The sequence below is a fragment of the Cebidichthys violaceus genome, unplaced genomic scaffold (assembly GCF_023349555.1).
Source record: "Cebidichthys violaceus isolate CVI_PGR_0920_01 unplaced genomic scaffold, fCebVio1.0.p SCAF_6, whole genome shotgun sequence".
NCBI lineage: Eukaryota > Metazoa > Chordata > Actinopteri > Perciformes > Stichaeidae > Cebidichthys > Cebidichthys violaceus.
Window position 1 is genome coordinate 10,390,063 of NW_027176816.1, and position 21,506 is coordinate 10,411,568.

General features: G+C 40.3%; 2 protein-coding genes across 9 annotated transcripts in view; one reads left to right on the top strand and one right to left on the bottom strand.

The window, feature by feature from the left end:
* Positions 1 to 10,214, top strand: part of cacna1db (calcium channel, voltage-dependent, L type, alpha 1D subunit, b) — a 75,746-nt gene extending 65,532 nt beyond the window's left edge. For 5 of the 8 annotated variants that reach the window (XM_068733681.1, XM_068733685.1, XM_068733684.1 and 2 more), the window contains 10 exons: positions 2,026 to 2,162; positions 2,496 to 2,612; positions 3,495 to 3,940; positions 5,975 to 6,001; positions 6,184 to 6,324; positions 7,336 to 7,514; positions 7,860 to 7,972; positions 8,135 to 8,269; positions 8,586 to 8,771; positions 9,152 to 10,214. In XM_068733681.1, coding sequence (XP_068589782.1) covers positions 2,026 to 2,162; positions 2,496 to 2,612; positions 3,495 to 3,940; positions 5,975 to 6,001; positions 6,184 to 6,324; positions 7,336 to 7,514; positions 7,860 to 7,972; positions 8,135 to 8,269; positions 8,586 to 8,771; positions 9,152 to 9,457 — 1,787 coding nt within the window. In that variant the 3' untranslated portion in view covers positions 9,458 to 10,214. Of the gene's footprint in view, positions 1 to 2,025; positions 2,163 to 2,495; positions 2,613 to 3,494; positions 3,941 to 5,974; positions 6,002 to 6,183; positions 6,325 to 7,335; positions 7,515 to 7,859; positions 7,973 to 8,134; positions 8,270 to 8,585; positions 8,772 to 9,151 lie in introns of those variants that run through there. The other 3 variants (XM_068733682.1, XM_068733683.1, XM_068733688.1) reach the window with 3 other exon arrangements.
* Positions 10,215 to 12,491: 2,277 nt separating this feature from the next.
* On the bottom strand, positions 12,492 to 21,474 carry chdh (choline dehydrogenase). Its single transcript, XM_068733355.1, has 10 exons — positions 21,403 to 21,474; positions 19,543 to 19,995; positions 18,989 to 19,223; positions 17,640 to 17,802; positions 17,358 to 17,509; positions 17,047 to 17,176; positions 16,676 to 16,810; positions 16,411 to 16,553; positions 15,680 to 15,782; positions 12,492 to 15,359 (listed from the first exon to the last, which is right to left on the bottom strand). Exons 2-10 carry the CDS (start codon positions 19,962 to 19,964, stop codon positions 14,941 to 14,943), a joined length of 1,902 nt encoding a protein of 633 aa, XP_068589456.1. The 5' UTR covers positions 19,965 to 19,995; positions 21,403 to 21,474; the 3' UTR covers positions 12,492 to 14,940.
* Between the last annotated feature and the right edge of the window lie 32 nt (positions 21,475 to 21,506).

The window sequence follows — 21,506 nt, forward strand, 5'->3', positions numbered from 1 at the left end:
AGCCTTTTCTGCCAAGCCTGTCTCTTCCACAGCTTCCTCTGCTTTCAGTTGAGTGCTCAGTCAGTCGCTGGCCTTCTCTTCTCTTTCTGCCGTCCTAACTGTCTGGGGCAGTTCTGTTTTAGTCCGGTGGCATGAAACTACTGATACCTCTTTCTTAAAAACTTCATCAGGCTCTGCCCAAAAAGAGAACCAGCTGCCACCTGCATGTGGGCACAAGATGTTCTGTACATTGATCTTCCCCCACCAGGTTGATCAAAAATAAAATCTTTCCATCTTGTCAAGTTAGTCAACACATTCCTAAAAATCACTAGGATCAACTCAGCTATTTTCTTTTAAGTGGAAATATATCAAAATGATGATCACTTGCTTGAAAAACAGAAATCAGGAAACTCCAAACTAAAGTCTGTTATGAAAATATGATTTATCTGATAAATAATCGGCCCACGCGTTCATGTGCATCTGAAAATTCTAAATTTTTACAATCTTGAATATATATATATATATATATATATATATATATATATATTCACAGGGTTTTTTTTCTGAACAGAGCCTTTCACAGTTTATCTCTGGCTGCATCGGGTGATGTAGAGAAATGTGTCAGCTGCTTTAAGATGGATCGTCAAATCCGGATGGAATGCTGCTTCCATCTTAAAGCATCCGTCCTATAGATACTCGTCACCTTTACTCGATTCCTCTGAATGCTGAAATGGGTCTAGAAAAGGTGATGATGATGAAAAAAAAAAACCACCCACATTTCCTACGCACTGGGTTTCAGCTTTTTCTTTAGTCTCTCTCCCCATTCTGCTTCAGCAACCTTATCTGAGTGAATCAGACCCACGCTTGATTAGCCGCCCTGCATGGCAGATAGTGTGTTTAGTCACAGCTTCTTGTCCGGCTAAATGTTGTTTCTGTGTTCGCCCTCGAGGGGGGAGCTATAGTTATCACCCTGGCTGTTTCTTTTTTGCTGCCTTTTTGCATGTGCTTCTTGCTACAGCTCATGTTGTTTTTCTGGGATATAGAGATATAAAACACGTCCGCTCGTCCGTATCTGAAGGGGTGGATGTTGAATGTAGTAAATTCTGCAGTCGCCATATGATGTAGTGCTGGTATGTGTGGTAGAAACTGGTTAGACTTATAGACAATGCAGTTGTAAACAACTGTATTATAAACTCCTCACCAACTAAAGTCTGAGTTTGGTACATTAAGAATTCAAGAGTTCATCATGTTGCATTTGCTTGCATGAGCAATTGTGTGTGCATGTGTGGGTTTTACTTTTCCGTGCAAGAGGAGTGTTTCCTAACCACATGCATGTTGTCATAGATGGAAGCTGCAGCCATAGATGTTATCTGCTGTCGGGTTAAAACTTGCTGCACACATTTGCGTGTGAAAATGTTATTTTCACTTCAACTTCACCACCAGTTATGAGAATTAAACAGTGTCAAGAATAATGTCTAGCTACACTGTTGTTTTTAAGTTTGAATGGAATAGGAATTTAACAGTGTTTTTTATCTCTCTGTCGACACAAACAGTATTACATACAGACGAATCATAAAGACAACAGTTTCTATGATGTGCCTATGAAGAAATGTGTGTGTGTGCTGGTGTGTTGTGATCCTCTTGAAATATTAAGTATTAAGTATTTTCTCAACTGGACGGTGATTATAATGCTCCTGCAGCGAGTGTTCATGAACATATTATGAGTATTCTTTCATTTTGATTGTTACAGAAGTACTTTGTTTCATTGGATCATCTTATATTATCTTTTCATACAGCCCTCTGCAGTGGAGATGCTTCATTGTTGTGATATATTACTGTTAATGGAATTCAGTTTTGATACCTTTAGGCCAAATTGACTTTCCTGCCTAGATGTGTTTCTTGTCTCTCTGATGGTGAGATAGGGGAAGATCTCTGTTGAGGGATTTTCTTTTTTAAATATTATCAATGGATACAAACACTGTGGAGGTATTTCAGTATTTTGGTGTTGATCTGGGAGGCTTTGGTGTGTCTGGTCTGTTCACTCAGATGACGAGGTAACAGTGGGGAAGTTCTATGCCACCTTCCTGATACAGGACTACTTCAGGAAGTTCAAGAGGCGCAAAGAGCAAGGTCTTGTAGGAAGGCGCTCGTGGGAGAGGCTGAACACAACCATGGCTCTACAGGTGAGTGAAGTACAATGAATCATCCAGAGTAACCTGCACGAGTAACACTATCTGCATAATGGATACCTCAGTAAGTGAGACGAAATGTCTGCCTGAAGTGACCCTTAAAAAGTAACTGTGCTCATTTTACTTTTATGCTTCACATAGTTCAAAACGATAAGAATATATGAGATGTGCTCTGTCTGCCTTTAAAACTATGTTATCAGCTTTTATGAATTACTCCGTTATCACTGTTATGGATCTGTAAAAGTCTGGGCAGCGACATGCTGACACCTGAAAAAAACTGGAACGTAGCGGCTGGCAGGTTTGATATTATAGATGCTCTGTTTGCAGGCCGGCTTGCGCACGCTGCATGACATTGGACCAGAGATCCGTCGAGCCATATCATGTGACCTGCAAGAGGCGGGGCTAGTAGATGATAATGGAGAGGAAGAAGATGAAATCTACAGGGTAAACATCCTTGAAGATGCCCTTCAGACATTTAGAATTTTTAGTTTGGTTATTGTTTTTATTTGTTATTAAAAAAGGGACACATTTCCGAAATAAAGCCGATTAAAACAGACCAATTTTTATTTGTTTTTAAATTCCACACTTCAAATAGGTGTCTGCTGATATTCTTTATTCTTTTTACTTTTAATTACAAAACTCTAAGATTCAGACGTCCCAAATTCGTCCTAGACGAAGCCAATTAGGTGTGCTATCAGATAATTTACTGTTCATGACAAGTCTGAAGAAGAGCATTAGCTCAAAACGCTACTTAAGGATGTGCTAATGAATTAAAGGGAGCTACAGTGTGCGGACCTTTATTTATATTTCCGTTGCTTTTACAACATCTGACATTACTCAAAATGTTGTTATTATTTAGTATTATTTGTCATATTTTTGATGGAGGGATAAGAACTGAAAGAGTGAAACTCATTAAGTTTCATGTATTACTGTGCATATCACACATGCATTTAACACAGAAAAGAACCTGGCACACCTTCAGATATGAGATGGATCTTAGCCACAGTAATATATTATACCCTTTTTTCAAGGGGCACTGTATTATCAACTACAGGCTCTGATGTTCAGTATGAAAAACTTCAGCAAATCTGTAGAGCTGGGCTGGATTCACATGGCAGGAGTCCTTTGTTAATAATATTTCACCACATAGTTTTAGGTATTTTTGAAGCATTTGATTGAGCATTGACTCAGTGTTCCCCTGAGAGATACACTCGCATACACTTATTTAAACATTGTTTCTCTTTGTGCGTTGTACTTGAAACAGCTCACGGTCGCTATTATGCTGTTTTGTCTCAATCCTCATTGGTTTCTGTTGTCTCTCTGCAGCGTAACGGCAGCCTTTTTGGGAACCATGTCAGTGCTGATCAGCAAGGCTGCTTTCACCCAACCACTGTCACCCAACGGCCGCTACAGATCCTGCCTTTCTCCTGTAGTGCCTCAACCGAACCCACCCAAACAGGCAGGAGAGCCAGCGACGCCGACAGAGGAGAGGAGACAGAGATGAACTCTTCGTCCATCCAGTATAACCACAATTATCACACCCCTCATCCGTATAATCATCCTCACTGCGTTTCCACTTCCCATCAATCGCCAATACCCTCCAATGCCAACCTCAACAATGCCAACGTGCCCTCACTTCACTCCATGACCAATGGGAGGCAGCAGATGTGCTTGTTAAGGGGAGACCGTCCATCCTCCACGAAAAATGGATCATCAGCGTCTACTTACAGCAAAGGAGTACACGACAAGCTTTGGAAGTCACACTCCACAAGGTCAGTGAAAAAAAGGGCAGTAGTACTCCCCAGAGTAGAGATCCCCTTTAAAAAGGAGAATCTTGTTTTGCGTACACCAAAGCAGCCTCAAGAGCATCTCTTATGATAGTCACAGATGTATTATCTATTTATTGATGCTCACATTTTTTTACATGATTGAGAACTGCTATCAAATTTCATTGAGTAAAGAAACGAATGTCTGTTTGATACACGTTTAGCAGTTTGAGACGAGCCATGTTGATAAACCGCTCTTTAGGTCTGGGTGATATTTCAATATGATTAATGAATTGTCTCAGATCTATCTAAGAAAATATTCTGAGTGATATTGGGATATTGATTGAAGCCAGCCCGACTTCACCATCCAGACTATCTTCTTAAATTCTCATGAGGGGGAACAATACAATTCAAAGGGCATATTCGATAGAAACACATCCTGGAACTTCCCCTGAGCCTTCTGTTCAGCATGACCAGATCTCATTGCTCCATGTCAAAGCTTGTTCATCCCCCTACAGATTTACAAAGCTCCTCCCACACAGCATGTGTTGGAGAAACATTTCTTTCAGGTCATAGTCTGTGTCCGTTTCAGATGAGATTTATTCACTGGAGACAGAAGTTCACAACAAAGCTGTAGAATGCTCTCTGACCAGAGTGAGTTGTGGCCATGATTATATACAGGGTTACAGGAAATAACAGTTAAACAAAAGGGGTATGAGAACCCAACTCACAAGTCTGTCTGTGGATTTGCATAGGTTCAATACAGGTCTGTTTCACAAAGCCAAAGGCGATTTGATTAGTTAAGGCGTGACCTCTTACTGGGCTCTCTTCACACCACTTCAAAAGGTTTCACTCACAGAGATCTGTTAATCAATGTAGAATATTGTCTCTCGACACAGAGGTTACTGTTACACAGGAATGGCAGAAATACAAAGGCAATATAAAAAAATTCAGTTCATAAACATTTTCTTCTATAACCGATTGCAAAAGAGCATCTTCATGTGTATCGTTTCCTGTCCTAAAGGTTGCAACAAGTCATGCTTCAATTTAGACATTTCCTTGATGAATGCATGATCACAACAAATAGCTTTTGTATAAAAATATCACCTAATACCCCCCTCCCCTAACTCCTGACAGTGTATACCCATATTCCCACTGCGAGTGTTATTATACAGGACTTCCAGATGTTTGTGTCTCAAAGTGTTGTTGTGAAGTAACGTGTTCGTGACAGTTTCCCTAAACCTAAAGTTTTATTACCTGATCCAAGGTTTATGTACCCATTTGTAAAACTAACCATGATGTTTCTCCCAAACTGAAGTGGATTTGTTGCATACATGTCGCCCTGAAATAACATGGTGCAGGCACGAAAGACACAGTAGCGGCTGGGGTTGGGAGATGCACTCAGCTGTGATACTACTAACGGTCCCTACTAGCAGGGGGCCGCTTGAAAGTAGTGAGTGCGGAGTCAGCAGGCAGTGAATAGCAGTATAAAACAGGCAAAAGGGTATTTTGAGAAAGTGGGGGTCACCGCAACCGCAAAGGTCGTTGAGCAGCCGTAACTGGCCACCCAAAATAGTCTGGAATTTGCTGCAGCAGTTTGCTGATGGAAGTTTAGCAGTGGACATAAACAGAGGTGAACACTCCTGGCGGAGGTAACTAATCTTACCAAAAGTCTGTTTGAAATGTATTATAAGCTTGTGTTTGGACTTATTTGTTGTCCTATTTCACCCCCAGCTAAAGGGTGCTTATCCTAACGTTTCTAGAGATTTGGGCTCTACAAATATACTTAACTTATTAGTATAAAGGATATATACTAATAATTAGATTACAGTATTTTCACCTGTATGTATTGGAACAATAAGCTTGTAAAGTAGTGAAACATTCACATAATATTCAGCCTGTGCAAAAATCCATTTTTGAAAATGCTTTCATTTTATATTTCACTTTGTCATTGCATGCAACCTCTTCCCTTTCCTTTCCTGATCTCCTGTTGCAAATATTCCTGTCTGTCTGACTGCCCACTTCCTCTCCTCGGAGCAGGACACGCTACTATGAGACCTACATTAGGTATGTGCATCATGTTACCATCCTTTGTCAATATCCTTTTTTTTGGTGGAGTATTAATGTGCGTGTTTCTTTGCACTGCATAATACCTCAAACCAACAAAAATGATAGGGACATCAAATTCCTACGTATGTACAATTGTCAAATTTGCACTAATCAGTGCATCTTTGACTTTATGATAAAAGGTCAGAAAGCGGCCGTGGGCTTTACTCCACCATTCGCCGAGAGGAGCGGGGGGGTGGAGACAGCGATGAAGAGCGAGGCTCGGGAGAGTACTACAGCGGGGAGGAGTTTCATGAAGACGACATCATGCTCACAAAGGACAGGTACTGTGATGGCAACAGCAACTGTCAGCCTGAAATAATATGAGGAAACACTGTGTGACAGTACTGATTCCCCAAATTTCAGCTGATCAGGAAGAAGCCTGAGAACCAGTTCCCAACACATAATACAGACATATTAAATTGGAAAAAACAAGTCTCACAAGTACTTTCACGATGAAAAATATGCCTCTTTGATAATAAGAAAATGTGTTTAATGGGGGTTTCAATGTTGTATTGACTCAGTGTCCCTACTCTTAACGGTTTTTCACCTCAGGAACTCCCTTAAGGGCTTCACATTTTCTGAAAAACTTTTATCTTTACTAGGATCTTTGTCTTAACTTTAAGGGGAAATTCTTTGAAAACATAATTCCAAGAATTTTCCGAGTAAGCTTTATGAATACAGCCCCAAAGTTTCTGGCTAAAATGAGGTCTGGATTGAGTCGAGGAAGGATCAGAATGTCCTAAGTACAGTTCCCAACTTCTCATCTCACCCTGATTGGCCAAGACAGGAAATGCACCAAGCTGCTCTCAATGCTTAATTAGAAGCCAGTAGCAACCTCCTGCACAATAGGTGATCTGAATGAGCCTCCAATTAACTCAGGGGAATTATGACATTCAGCTAAAATGATTTTTGGGAAAAAGGAAATTACAGCAAGTATCAAAGAATGAGGGACTGCTACACTCACAACAAAACTGTCACACTGCAATGCACAGACAATCTAATACTGATGATTGTATCTTGTTAGTATGACTTTATCCAAATATTTTTTTGTGGCTGAGAATTTATGTAGAATGTATCTAGAATGAGTACTTGTGGTTCATCGTGCGTCGCTGTCACTGTCAGAATGCTCAGCAGTAACAACATAATGAAGTCAGTTGCTACCTGTTTCCAAATGTTTCCCCTCCAAATCTTTGTATTCATTATATTAGAGTTATATATTTCCTTTTTTTTTTTTTTAACAACACATTTTTTTGGCTACATCACTTAATTAAAAAAATCTATTTGATTCACAGGTTGTCCAACAAGGACCACCATGATGCAGAGGGAGACTTTGAACCTGGGGCTTCCAGGGGCGACCCCCAGCCTGAGGGTTACTATGACGATGACCAACAGCCGATCTACCATGTTGAGAGGCGATCACCTAGGATGTGGCTTTTACCCTCACCTCAAGGTGACGCCCAACAGCACAACGGTACTTTAGTAGTTTTAGAATTTTCGTTGAGTGATTGAGCTTCCTTGACACTATCAGGTTGAATGTAACAACTTTATTTGTTATTCAAATACAATTTTGTTGGCGCTCCTTCGGGATTGTTGACTGAACTCTAAAGATTTATTGCACCAAGTTGTGTTACCATCATTCAGATTCAGTTCATTGTAATAAATTAGTGTAAGGTTATTTTACAAATGTGTGTCAAATTAGCTTTTCTTGTGTTTCGTCTATCTTTGTTCTTGAGTACTTGTCACTGTATTAACTTTTCTGTATGTAGCCAGAGATGGAGTCTCTGTGATCATTAGTGGTTCTTGTTTGTTTTCTCAGCTTCCAAGAGACCGACATTCAGTTTTGAGTGTCTCCGCAGAAGAAGTAGTCAGGATGACGCCCCTCCCTCTCCATCCTGCACAGCTCTTCCACTACACCTGGTGCAGCAACAGGTACACTCACACACCTTTTTCTGTTTGTCAATATTGTGATGAATGAATAAACAGTATTGTCACAAAATGCAGTGGCACAAAGGTAAGCATAGCAGTTGTAAGAGACCTGTTTTGTCTCCTCTCCCTACCCAAAACTGCCGGGTGCAATTGATTGAACCTCAGGTGATGGCGGTGGCCGGTTTCGATGCGAGCAGAATTCACCGTCTGTCTCCTACTCGGTCGCTTCGCTCCTGGGTCACGCCTCCTGCCTCACCCATCACCCGCGACTGCTCGCCCTGCTACACACCACTCATACAGGTGTGGTTCACTGTGTGATCAAAGACGTGTTAAAGATAAACCTGCTAATTTCTGTTAATGAAAAGACTGGTTAAGTAATATGAAATAAAAGAAAGAAAGAAAGACATAAGGGACACAGAAATACAACTGGTTTATTACAATCTTTCATTTAGCTGTTTTTACTATTGATGTTCTCATCATGCCTTTGGTGGCTGACATCAATTAAACCAATCTGATACCTGACGAATAAAAGAAGAATCTCGATCAGTGTCTTTTGACAAAACATGTAGTTTCAAATTGCCTGTGTGTTTGTGCGTGTGTGCATGTGTGTACTCAGGTGGATTGGCGCAGCCCCGGCAGCGTCAGCAGCATCCCCGGAACAGTAAAGAGGAGTTCGTGGTACACAGACGGCCAGGACGGTCTTCCCAGCCGCAGCCACTCTCCGTCACATCTGAAGTTACCTGCAGAATGCTGCTCACACGTATTACAGAAGAGAGGCAGCGCCAACAGTGTGGTGGAGGCTGTGAGTACAAAACATTTCAAACTTTGACCACTTTGATAAGATTTGATTGATGTGTCTGTGGAGGTATGATATCATCAAATCACTGTCATTCTATCATTTGTGTATTTCTTTGGTAATATCAAAGAAGCTCTTGATAATTGTTTTGATTCATCGTTTAACCTGTGAGATGTCCATAATAATAACCAATGTTCAGATGCAAACATCCAAATTTAATTGGAACATGTCTTAGAATTGATATGCAGACAAAAAAGCATTAAAGTATTAACTTCATGATGATATCAAACCAGAAAGCAACAAGGTAATCTAGCATTTGTGTAGCTGAAACTGAATGTCCTGTCACCTCATCAACAAACTTTTCATTATGTGTCACTTGTCCTCAGGTGTTGATCTCTGAGGGTCTGGGGAAATATGCCAGGGACCCCAAGTTTGTGTCAGCGACCAAAAACGAAATCGCAGATGCCTGTGAGATGACCATTGATGAGATGGAGAGTGCCGCCAGTAACCTGCTGAATGGGAGTATGGATAACGGCAACACTGGGGGGACAGGGAGCGCCAGCTCGGACCCACATGCCACCGCGGATCTTAGAGACCGCAATATCCGTGATTACAGCGACGAAGAGCCATACGTGGCTCTGAAATGCGAGGAGGACCTAACAGATGAGATGATATGCATCACGTCGCTATAGCAGCGGCTCACACAGGATTATTTAGGTTTTTTCAATTGAATTTCTACTTCTATTCCACAGTTAGTGGACGTCTCTGTTCAGGAGCCTCCTGCAATGGACAGAACATGTAGAACATGGATGGATAAGAGAACAAAGTGCCTTGTTTTCTCTTTCTGTGCAGAATGGAAATGTAGGAGATATGAGAAAAACTGATGTGAAAGAGCTGAGATAAATTCAGCAAATGTTGAGACCAGAGGGAACCAATCTACTCGCCAGCCTGTTGATAGTGATGGTATGCGGTCTGTCTTGGTTATTCATATTTCTTTTAATAATTTTGACTCTCTACTGCAGCACATGTATTTGAAATGAAACAACAACCTTGATGGCTTTAAATGAGGGTGATTGCATCCATATGGAGAGTATAATTGTTGCCATGTCATTCTTCTGCTTCTCTGACTAAAACTGTGCGACTTTGTACAAACAAGGCCATGAAACAAACACCGTTCACTCAACGTGAAGAGCCAATTAAACTGAATTAGTCACCGTTCTAAACACACCGATGTCTGAAAGACTGAAGCTGGCTTTGCAAAGCTGCATTTGTCGTGCTGCAAAATGTCTTTGGTTATCCGATGATTCCAAGGTTCCCTGTATTCTGTTGGAGTTTTATGTCATGTATATACGTATAATGTGTGATTTTAATCTTTAGTGAACAGATGCTGGTTATTTACATTACAATATGGCCTCCATGTTGCACGACTCAAATAACACAAAAAGGGGATAGAGACAAATAAATATATATATATATATATATATATATATATATATATATATATATATATATATATATATATATATATATATATATATATATAATATATTAATTTATTTCAGCAGGCTGATTTGAGTTCAGGTTTCAGGGTTAAATGTTGCTCGTCTTCGGTACTTGACTTGAAAAGGAAATCACATATCACTGAAAAAAGACTTTGTCCTCAGGCATATCCTTCTGTCTCACATGCACACTGATAACAGAAACATACCCCCCCCCCTTTACACCAACAACAGAGACTAAATTTACACCCATTTTACTAACATGATCCCTTTAAACACCCTGAAAATAAAGAAAGATTTAGGATGAAAGTTCCATGTCACACTTGTTCGCATAGTGATCCTTAACTTTTATCGAAGCCCTTTGAAGACTGTGAGGAGAGACCATTTCATTGTTACCAACTCCCCCAGAATATGCAAAGTCTCACTTTTCTCAGACCTGCTTGAAACTATTTGAACGTGAGTTATGAAAATAAGACAAACTGCCTGAGTGTTTACACTGAGAACATGACTGAACAACAGGTGTATAGGAAATGTTTATTTATTATGCTGTAGCAGAAAGTACAGTATCATCTGTCTGACATCATTCTGTAGTCATGTGTGGCTCGGCCTTTTTAACAGCTTTGCTTCCAGGCCATTTCAGTTCCTGTGATTTCACCTGTTAAGCAGCAATGAAAGTAAGGGGAATTCCTCCTCAGGCATCTGAGTGCTTTTTTCATGATGAGTCAGACTATTACATAGATCTCCAACACAAAGGTCTGACCGTCTACATATTGTATATTTAAAAAGCTGCAACAGACAGGGAGATTTTCCTGACTATATATTAATTCAGTATATTTGTGTTTTTAGAACGCAATGATGTTTCCTGTTATTTGTAGGATTTTGTTTCAACAGAGTGTACAAAATGTCTAAAACAGCTGTTGTCTGTGAAGGGAGGCTAGCAGTTAAAAACACTAAAGAGAGGAAACATTTCTCACCTGCTGTTCTTCACTTTTGCTCCACCACCAACCGGTGTTTCTCTAACACTGCCAACTGTAATGATGTCTGTGGGGCAACTATTACAAACCAACACTGGGCCGTGGAAGGGCAATCTTGTTTTTCTTTTTGTCCTGAATTTAAATACTGTTGCCTGGGCAACGCGCTTGATCTGTGCAATCAAAGGGCTTCTTCAAATATAAAACCAAAACAAGGGATCATTAAGTGCATTTACACGCACATCAATATTCAATTATTATTCCAGATTCGTCATTTGTTTATTTTTGTAAGTTGCTGAAGAAGAGCAAACTGTTTCTTGTGAACAATAATGACAAAAGGTTGATGCCAATATTGAAAAAAAAAAATCCTTGCATAGATTAAATAGTGAATATACAAGCTAGTTTGTCTCAAGCTTTACCTTTAATGCTCTTCGTATGTACTGTAAATGCACTTATTCATTCTTCATATATATATATATATATATATATATATATATATATATATATATATATATATATATATATATATATATATATATATATATATACAGATTTTAGTGGCCAATACAGCTGATAAAAAGGATTTATGCATTTTCTAACTGCATGTAAATTGTGTTAAACTAAGAAAAACTTGAAAGATATTGTTATTACCTCTGTAACTATCTGGGTGTCAGAGCAATAGTGGCAAAAGGCTGTATTTGCACAAAATTATTTAAAAAAAAGAAAGACATTTAAAGATGCAATCATGTGAAACATTTAAATTTAAATACCATATTGCAGTAATTGATCGTAATCTAAATTCTGAGTTCTGATAAGTAATCAGTGACTCAAGTCACCTCAGTGTTGGATGATTAGCAGTGAAATCTGAAAAAATAATCAAGAATTACCTCTTTAAAATCTCTCAATGTTGTGTTAATACAGCCAGAGGTTCGATATTAATGTTTTGGATTCTACTAACTTTTAAAAAAAACATTTTAGAGTAATTAAGAACACTTAAAAGCCATATTACACACATGCTGTAAGCAGAAATGTGTAGATTTGCTGCGTGAGCCATCTGAAACACATTTCTGAGGAGCCAATAAAGCACTCTGAACAACGTAGAGCTGCAGTGGATTGTGATGGTTCCTCCGATGGGAGAAACATACTAATTATTAAATCAAACACAAATTGAAAAGGAATTCGTCATTCAGTGTTATCATTGATTGGTTTTTACAAACATCTATGTTTAAAACTTTGATTGACCAACATAGATTTGTACAGTCCAGATTTATTTTGAGTCAATAAAACCAAACAGATTAAGTGACAGCCAGCAACACCAGTAAAAATAATCACCTGCTGCTTATTCGCAGTACACGTATCCAAATGCATCAACATTTACACTTTTATCAAAAGAAGCATAGTGACAAAAACAACTGACAGCTTTAACAGTGCAACTGACAGCTTTATTTTTTTTGTACTGTTCCACTGCTTAACAGATGAAATGATAACAATGTATACAATCTGTATAGTGTTTGTAAAAAGTGAAGATTTCTGCTTTCTACCCATTTGTTGTACGGAAATCAAAAAAATATAACTCTATCTACTCTGTAGCACAAGTACCTTATAGATTTTGTACCAATGGAAAACAAAAACCCTGTTTTGTACATTTGAATTCTTGACAATGAACCTGCTGAGAATTTTTGTAAGGATCACTGAATAAAGTCACGAGGACAAGGTCAGGACAGTTTCTAGTGTTTGTTTACAATGAACACAAGGGAAATAAAAGACATAAAGGCTGTAAGAACTTTCACAGTCATTTTCCCTTTACAATCAAAGTGTTACTCCTTCATTAGGACAAAAAAGATTTAAACATTCATGTAATATAGCACAACACTGCATATAATGCAAACAGTAGTTGTCACTGTAATGAAGATACTTAATAGAGTAGTGCAAAGCTTAATAAGACACAATTTGAATTCATTCTAGCACTTGCCTATATTAGTGTTGATAATAAAAACATGTTCATTTAATTTAAATCAAAGATTGTTCAGTGAGGCTGATAAATGTAGTCAACACCAATGTGTATCAGTCCTGGCTGGACTGAACGAACACACTTCATCAATAACATACTGCAGTAATTCACACTGCAGTATGTTACAGGCACAGGTGGTACAATCTGACCAGTTAAACACAATACTCTTCAAAAGCTTCTTTGTAAACATCCACGATACATTAAGAAAAAAATTATAAACAACAAGTGACATTGACAGCTTTTTTGTGTATATTTTACATTATAGAGTATTTCAGCATATCCAGATATGCTGAGTTATTATTTGCATGTATTACTACTTATATTAAACAGCTGCCAGACTATCCTAAACCAAAAGGCAACTAAAAGATATGAGTTGTAATACTTAATGATGTAAGTGCAATGCTGTTGAGTCTGCTGTTGCCCAATACCTGTTCCATATTAGCTTCCTCTGATTGTAAGTGCTTCGGCTGATAACAATCGTTCCGCTGAGGCACAGACGCAACAGTGAGGGGGAGGTATACCTTGGAATTTACACGAGTACGGTTGTCAGCCTCTCAAATATTCCGGAAAGCAATTCTCCACTATGTTCACAGAGCGGTTGCAATTACTTGCCATGATTACCAGAAACCATGTCATGCCATTCTGGAGCACCAGCAGGCAGCTGATGACCCAAACGCAGTGAAAGCCTTATTTGATGCATGTCAGTTGATGCTTCCATGGCTGCTATTTAGGCCAAATGTGTACATATAACAGATACCCTATCATCTTTTAACTTGATCTAAATAATGAAGGTCCTGGTTAAAAACTATAAAGTGGATACGATTCAATTATTGATATGATATAGATTAAAGTTTACCTCGACAATGTGACATTGGCGTCACACGATCTGCTAGACGGAGGATGCATCACTCTGTTGAAGTCGTTCGTACTACAAAAACTGAGTGCACTCAGTTGTGTTACACATTGAAGCTTCTCTTAGCTCATAAATAATCCGAGTACAAACCTTCTGCAGAGAGCACACAAACTGGCCATCAAGTTACAAACGGAATTTACATTAAGTAGTGACAGCTAATGTGACGTTTGTCATTTTAACCAGTGAAAGCAACAGTAGTAGTGTTTTAGCTCTCTTCAAACAAAAAACAGCTTTAGTCGCTGGGTCCTTTTTTGACGCTCTAAATTGACGCATTTTGACACACGCTTTTGGTGCTTGGTTGGCCTTTTAAAACAATAGGTGTAACTTCAAAACGCCTGCGGCAGAAGTTTTCAGTGCGTTTGGACTTCATGTCTAAATTTATAACAATGAGGCAGGGAAGTGTTTAACATTACTAAAGACATCTGTAATTTAAAATGGAAATTAAAACTAAAATCATGAAAAAATAAGGAAGTGACAGAGCCCCTGTATCCTTGTCAGGACACCAAGTGCAATACTGAAAAACTGAATTTCACATGTAAACAGCTAAAATCAACATATCATTATGGATTAGAATTTTAAAAGCGTAGATCAGCCCATCATAATTGTTGTTAGCCTGTGACTACACATTTAAAACTGAAATGTTACCATGAGTGTTTAAATCAGGTGTGTTAAGACAACACAATTCACACAATTCACGGGCAAATTGATCAGCTCCTGATCAAACACAGAAGAAGCGGATCATTGTGTTGTGAACTGTTTACCCTTTACTCGTTCCCTCTGATCATCGCTGCGTGTCGAGAGTCGGAGGTCGGTACAAGGGAACCCCGGGGTCAACGAGAGGAGGGCGACCTCTGATGATGTCAGCAGCCTTCTCCGCCATCATGATGGTCGGAGCATTCAGGTTGCCGCTGACGACGCTGGGCATGATAGAGGCGTCGACCACACGCAGCCGCTCGAGCCCCAGAACACGCGTACTGGAGTCGACAACCGCCATCGAGTCGGATGGCGAGCCCATCTTGCAGGTGCAGGACGGGTGGTAAGCGCTGTCAGCTTTTCGGCGAACAAAAGCGTCGATGTCGGCGTCGGATTGGACCTCAGGACCAGGCTGGACTTCGGGGCCACGGAACGGGTCAAAGGCCTTCTGGGTAAAAATCTCTCTGGAGAGTTTGACGCACTCCCTGAACTCCCACACATCAACATCTGAGAGGAGATGGAAATAAAAAAAAAAAAATGGCTTTATTATCAGCAGTCTGCCATTCAACCCAACTCCAGGCTCCTTCTCAAAATAATTTTCCCACATTACTGAGATACACTTGATGCTAATTGATAATGAATACAGTACAAATCTTTCAAATAACAACGATCCTTGCAAATGAATTATCAGCCTTCGGAGGGAAGTGTCATTCACATACATTCACAACCAAGCAGGTCTCAGAAAGTATGCTCTCCAGGGAAACAGGGTGAAGTTCTCTAAACCTTTGCTGAATTTGGTACTAGACAGTCCAGTGACTGAATCTTACCGGTGGAGAGGTAGTTTGGCTGGAGAATCGGGTGATCCAAAGGGTTGGCGCTCTTCAGCTTCATCCAGCCGATACTGGTGCTTCTCATTGGTCCAACATGAACCTGAAACACAAACAGAAACACTCATTTATGTGTATGGAAAAGAACAACACATGTTCCCAGGAAAGTCCAGAACTCAAACTCATTGTTTATAGATGTAATACAGATGTTACCCATTATGCCATTTCCAGCATTACTGCAAACATACTCCACAAAGAACACAAAGCCTTTTGTAGCACTTCAATAGAAGCCTCATTTCCCGATGTACATAACTCTTAACTCGTTCCTGGAATGTATCCTTGTCTGGAAAAGAGCCTATAAATAAAGTCACCAAGCCACCTCTCAGGAAATTTCTGGGAAGCTCCTGGTGGTTTATTCAACGTGAAAGGTTTTCCGTCGAATGGGACTCTATAAACTCTTCTTTGTGTCCTGTGCATTACGTGAGGGTCTTATCTAACAATTTCAGAGTGTAAAGGAGTACTTTGGAATCTTATCTGACACACTGTTGACAAGTAACAAACACACTCACACACAGACACACGTACACCCGTATATTACAATTAAACCATCCTGAAAGCTCCCACACACCCCCACGTGAAGTCAAAACAAAACAACTTGTGTATTAATAATTACACCTCCATTACATCTTCCACCTGCACAAAAAAACAGCCACCATTTCCTTAACACACACCTGATACGCCTCGATCTTGGAGGCAACTCGACCGTGGTCAATGACCTGCGAGGGCAGGAAGTGAAACTGGATGTCGGGGTGTGTGACATGTGGTCGACTGCGGATGAACCCTCCGCTTTCCAAGTGGGCTGTTGCTCCATAACCTAAGGGGACAGTTGTCATGGTAAGTTAGATGGTGGGACACGGTGTCATCAGACAGGCAGTGTTTAGGACATTAGGGAGAATGTGTTTGTTACCACATGCATGTGTGGGTGCCTTTGGTTACCAGTGAACAGAGTGAGCCACTCCAGGCCTATCTTAACCATGTGGAAAGGTTTCTGGGCCTTGTACAGGGTGATGGGCTGAGTGCACTGCTGCTGGATGTACAACTCCAAATGATCCTGCAGGTTACTGCCAACACCTGAGAAACCACAGAGACCAGAGGAGAAGACAAAGTGAGGCAAGAATACCGGTCATGTTTGTAAGCATGGAACAGGTGTAAATTAATCTCTCCGTCAGTGTGTATCTGTGTTTAATGTGTGTATGTGTTCATGTGCTAATATCAAATAAATTGGAAAAAACGTGACAACCTGCATCCTCAAATAAAGTCAAGCAGGTTTTTTGGAAAGATTTTTCCTTTTTTCTCATTTCCGTTACCTGGTAGGTGCTGAACCGCAGAGATACCGAGTTGTTTCAGGTCATCAGCGTTTCCCACCCCGGACAGCATGAGAAGCTGAGGGGAGTTAATGGCTCCTCCGCTTAATATCACCTCTTTATCTGCAAACACCTGAAGAGAGAACAGAAAAACTAATGAGTGAATCAATACTAAAAGAGTCCATGCTAGTGGCTACATGCCAACATGCTTTTAACTGGGCTATTTCTGACTACTATGGTTGAGAAAGATCATCTTCCACAACATAATTTTCTTTCCCCATCTTTTAAAGTGATGGTAATTCTATCCATCTTACCCTTTTCTTTTGTCCTTTCTGTGTGTATTCTACACCCACGGCACGGTTGCCATCAAACAGGATCTTGGTGGTCAGACAGCGCACCTCCGTCTTCAGGTTGGGTCGACACAGGACAGGTCTCAGGTAGGCACTGGCTGAGCTCCACCTCTTTCCTAGACAGATTTGGGCAGTGGGATGTGGACAATATTTATTGGTTGGTTAATAAGAGATGTATAAATACAGCATTGTGGTTACAAGTGTTCTCAATTGTTATTGGATATAGTAGTTCATGTTTTCTTTAACCTTTATAAATGGTCATGTCCATCCAGCCCAAGCCTTCCTGTTGCTGTCCGTTCATGTCATCCGTGAAGGGGTATCCCGCCTGCTGCCCGGCCTCAATAAAAGCCTTGTGAAGGGGATGGTTGGTCTTCCCTCTGGACACATGAAGAGGTCCGCTGCCTCCCCGGTACCTACAGTACACACACAAAACAAAAATGTAATGTGTCACAAAGATAAGAGCTTTTCTCTTTCAAAATGCAACAATCTGTCTATGGGAACTGGGTATAAGTCTTCAATGATCACTATTGCATCGACATAAATCATTTAAATTCCCAGCATTGCTACCTTTCAGAAGATGGCTGTGTATACGTACTTATGAGATGACATTTCCTTTCATTTATGTTTACGCCAACAGTCAACCAGTCAGAACTTATAGGGTCACCACAAAAGTTGGAAAACATAAATGTCCTGAGAACCTTCAATCTGCATTTTGTGAAACAACCTATATAATTTCTAAAATCAATCCTATCAAAACAATTTCCCAAGCTGTTTAAATGATCATTTGACACATAAAAATAGAAGAATGTGGAAACGTGCTCATTGGGACTGACTTGAACTTCCAATTCTTGCAAGCGGATACTATCTGTGCAATGTGAGCTGATTTAACAAAAACAAAAAGGATTTTCACCCATATCAAAATAATCTTGTCCACGACTCCTGAATACCAACAACAACCAGGTTCGGCACTGACCTTATGCTGAGTATGCGTTTGTCTTACTGTAAGTTCAAACACAAACAATTGGACACAATGTGGTGATGCAGTACTACGTGGAAGCATTATGTTAATCTCACACTGCAGAAAAATCTTCCCGTGGATGAATGGCATGGTAATTCCATTCTCTGATAAATTACACTACGTAGCACATAATAAAATCAAATTTCATTATAACACAGATGGACACACACATCACTTTCGTATGTGATATCTACTTCCCAGAATGTTTCCAGACCACACAGGCCTTTATCATTCTAGTTTCAATGAGCAGTTAATGTTAATATCTGAGCTGCCGTCTATCTTCCTCATTTGCATGTGCTGAAATTAGATTGGTGACGCATTGCATTTAATCTTTGATGATCCTGCGGCTAGACTCCATGTGATAAGATCTTCACTGTGCCACTACAAATTTACATTCCATTGCGTTTATGCATTTTGAAGCATTGTGAGTCTGTGGGACTGCAGCACTAACGCTGACAGACTTAGGGTTCCCTTTAAACTCGGTCTATTCATATTAAAATGATTTGAACAGAAGTCAAAAAGGTACCCTCAAGAGCATTCGGATGAAAGGCAAATGTCCAGCAGATATTGTTGTTAGGTACCTGTTTTCTCCCAGCTCATGACACTGAGCTTTCCTAAAGTAAGGCAGACAGTGTTCGTAGTCCCAGCCCTCGGCCCCCTCCCTTTGCCAGCGGTTGTAGTCCTCAGCGTGTCCACGGATGTACACCATGGCGTTGAGTGAAGAGGACCCGCCCCAGACGCGGCCCCTCGGCCAGTACATCACCCGGTTGTCCATGTGGACCTGGGGTAAAGTGTGGTAGTACCAGTTATACCTGAGGAGAAATGAAAAAAATACAGCATTGCATCAGATTGGAACCAATATCTGTCCGCTTACCGGATCTGGACAACAACAGTTTAATAATATTGTTATTATATGGAGACTGATATATAATATATGGATGATTCATTAGTTAAATTACATTTTATATCCATTATTTTTCATTTATTGTGGTTTTAATAGTCTAAAATAACATAAAATCACATTTTTGTTTGCACACATCTGGGAACCATTGTAGTTATGAATGACAAGGTAAATAACATTGTTTTATACATCAGCAACAAAACATTTGTGAAATGATCTAACTGGTGTACTTGTCATCACAGAGGTTGTAGGTCAACGCAGCTGGCATGTGGATCTTCCATGAGAGTTGTACGTTGCCTAGCGACATGTCCTTAGGCCCAGCCTCCAACAGCAGCACAGACTCATGGGAATCCTCAGTGAGTCGGTTGGCAAGAACGCAGCCCGCTGACCCTGCCCCAACAATGACGTAACTGTAGGATGATGTCTTCTGATTGGCTGTCGCTGATGAAGCGTTCCAATTAGCAGCTGTGGCACTGAAGCATCTGTCATGGTTGAAGAAGGATCGGAAAGAGGACTGGCCCGTAGTTCTGGTCCTGGAGGCAAATTGTGGCAAACAGGTGAACAAGCCCCTGCCATCCCTCATAAATCTCCCTCGAGTCCCAGTCACAATTCGTCGGGCTCCAGTTTGGCCTGACGTGGCCAAAGACAACATCCTGGTTCTGGGAGGGTTTTTTCTTCATTCACTGTAAATCACAACACACATTGAAAGGTGCAGTCGAGGGGGCAAGCTGGAGCTGGGACTCAAACTAGTACATCTAATGAAATGTACATGTCCAAAAGTAACACTCATTTGCGTACTGTCCTGCTAGTATGCAAATTGTGGGTTACGGAAAGCCTTTTGGCTGACATTTTATTAATCATTACTTCAGCCACACCTTGTCCTTCTCAACTCAAACTTTGTTTAAATTACAGGCAGTTAAATGAACAACCAGAAATATATTAACTACAGACGGATACAATAAAGTTGTTCTTTATACTACAAGTGTTGCTAGAGTTTTGACCTCTTTAGGCTTCTTCCCTTTTCCTTGCACCCTGGAAGTATCCCCCACCCACTGTGAGGTTATTTGCCTTGGCTTCTTCCCTGCTATTGAGGAGAGCAGTTTATGTTTCTCTACTAACTTTTCATTGCTCAAGTACCAATTATGCTTACATTGTATTTGGACAAATAGTCTTTCAAGCAGTAGGAACGAATCGCTCCTCTCTGCAGTCTCACTTTGACTGAGCAACAGGAAATCTTTTGTCATCGTATGTGTGTGTGTGTGTGTGTGTGTGTGTGTGTGTGTGTGTGTGTGTGTGTGTGTGTGTGTGTGTGTGTGTGTGTGTGACAGAGAGAGAGTGAATCATGTCTACTCTGTGTAAAAGGTTACAGAGCAAAGGCTGCAAAAAACTGTCTGCCATTGTACTTTTTTATTTTGTATTTAAGGGGTTTTCTGTAATGCGTTTACTTTGCAGAGAAAAGTCTCCTCATTCAGGACAGGGTCGTATATATGTAGGTCAGGACTGTCACTGCAATAAACCAGCCAGTCACCACCAGGTTTAGTGATAAAACAGCCTGAAATGTCGGAAAATAGCTTCTCAGACACCAAAACATCCACAGCAAGTGGGAACCAGCAAGATGGCTCCAAGTTTCACTAACTTAGGTTTTATGGTTAGTCTAAAATACCGCTAAATGTTGACGATTAAAGACGAATTTCGCAACCGTTCGCTTATCAGTGTAACGGTCTGTAGGTCTGCTGCAGGACAGCAGCTCGCTACATTGTGGACACAGTTCTGCGTGATTAAAACACATTTCAAAAGCTTCAAGACGTTTAAAGTGTAAGCAAACATCTTCACACGGGTCAGGCTGCTGTTGAACAGCGTTGCTGAGAAACTTTTTTTTCCGGGACTTAGTTAACCGTTACGTTTGTTTCGATTAAACGCAACTATTCATGTCGTCTGCAGTTTACAGCAGCAGGGCATGGACATATCTCGCGTTGACTGAATGTAAAGTTTACAAACTATGTTTAATTTAAACCGAGGTGGTTCAGGAGTAGTTTAATACCAAAACAGACGTGAACAACTGACATTAGGAGCAGGAAAAGAGAACTTACCTTTTTTTAAAACACTGAAACTGGAGACTATGACTATGAGACTAACTCTATGTGTGTAAGCGAGCCACTGCTGTGGGCGGGGCTTAGTGGTATTTACTTAAAAG

Bases quoted from the DNA above. Each gene is read 5' to 3' on its own strand.
- chdh (XM_068733355.1), bottom strand. From the start codon at position 19,964: ATGTTGTCTTTGGCCACGTCAGGCCAAACTGGAGCCCGACGAATTGTG. The intron at 17,177-17,357 runs GTAAGATGGATA...TTCTCTCTTCAG, and splicing joins AGAAAGGACAAAAGAAAAGG to GTGTTTGCAGATAAAGAGGT. The intron at 15,360-15,679 runs GTAAGATTCAGT...ATCTCCTCTCAG, and splicing joins GCCAAACTACCTCTCCACCG to ATGTTGATGTGTGGGAGTTC.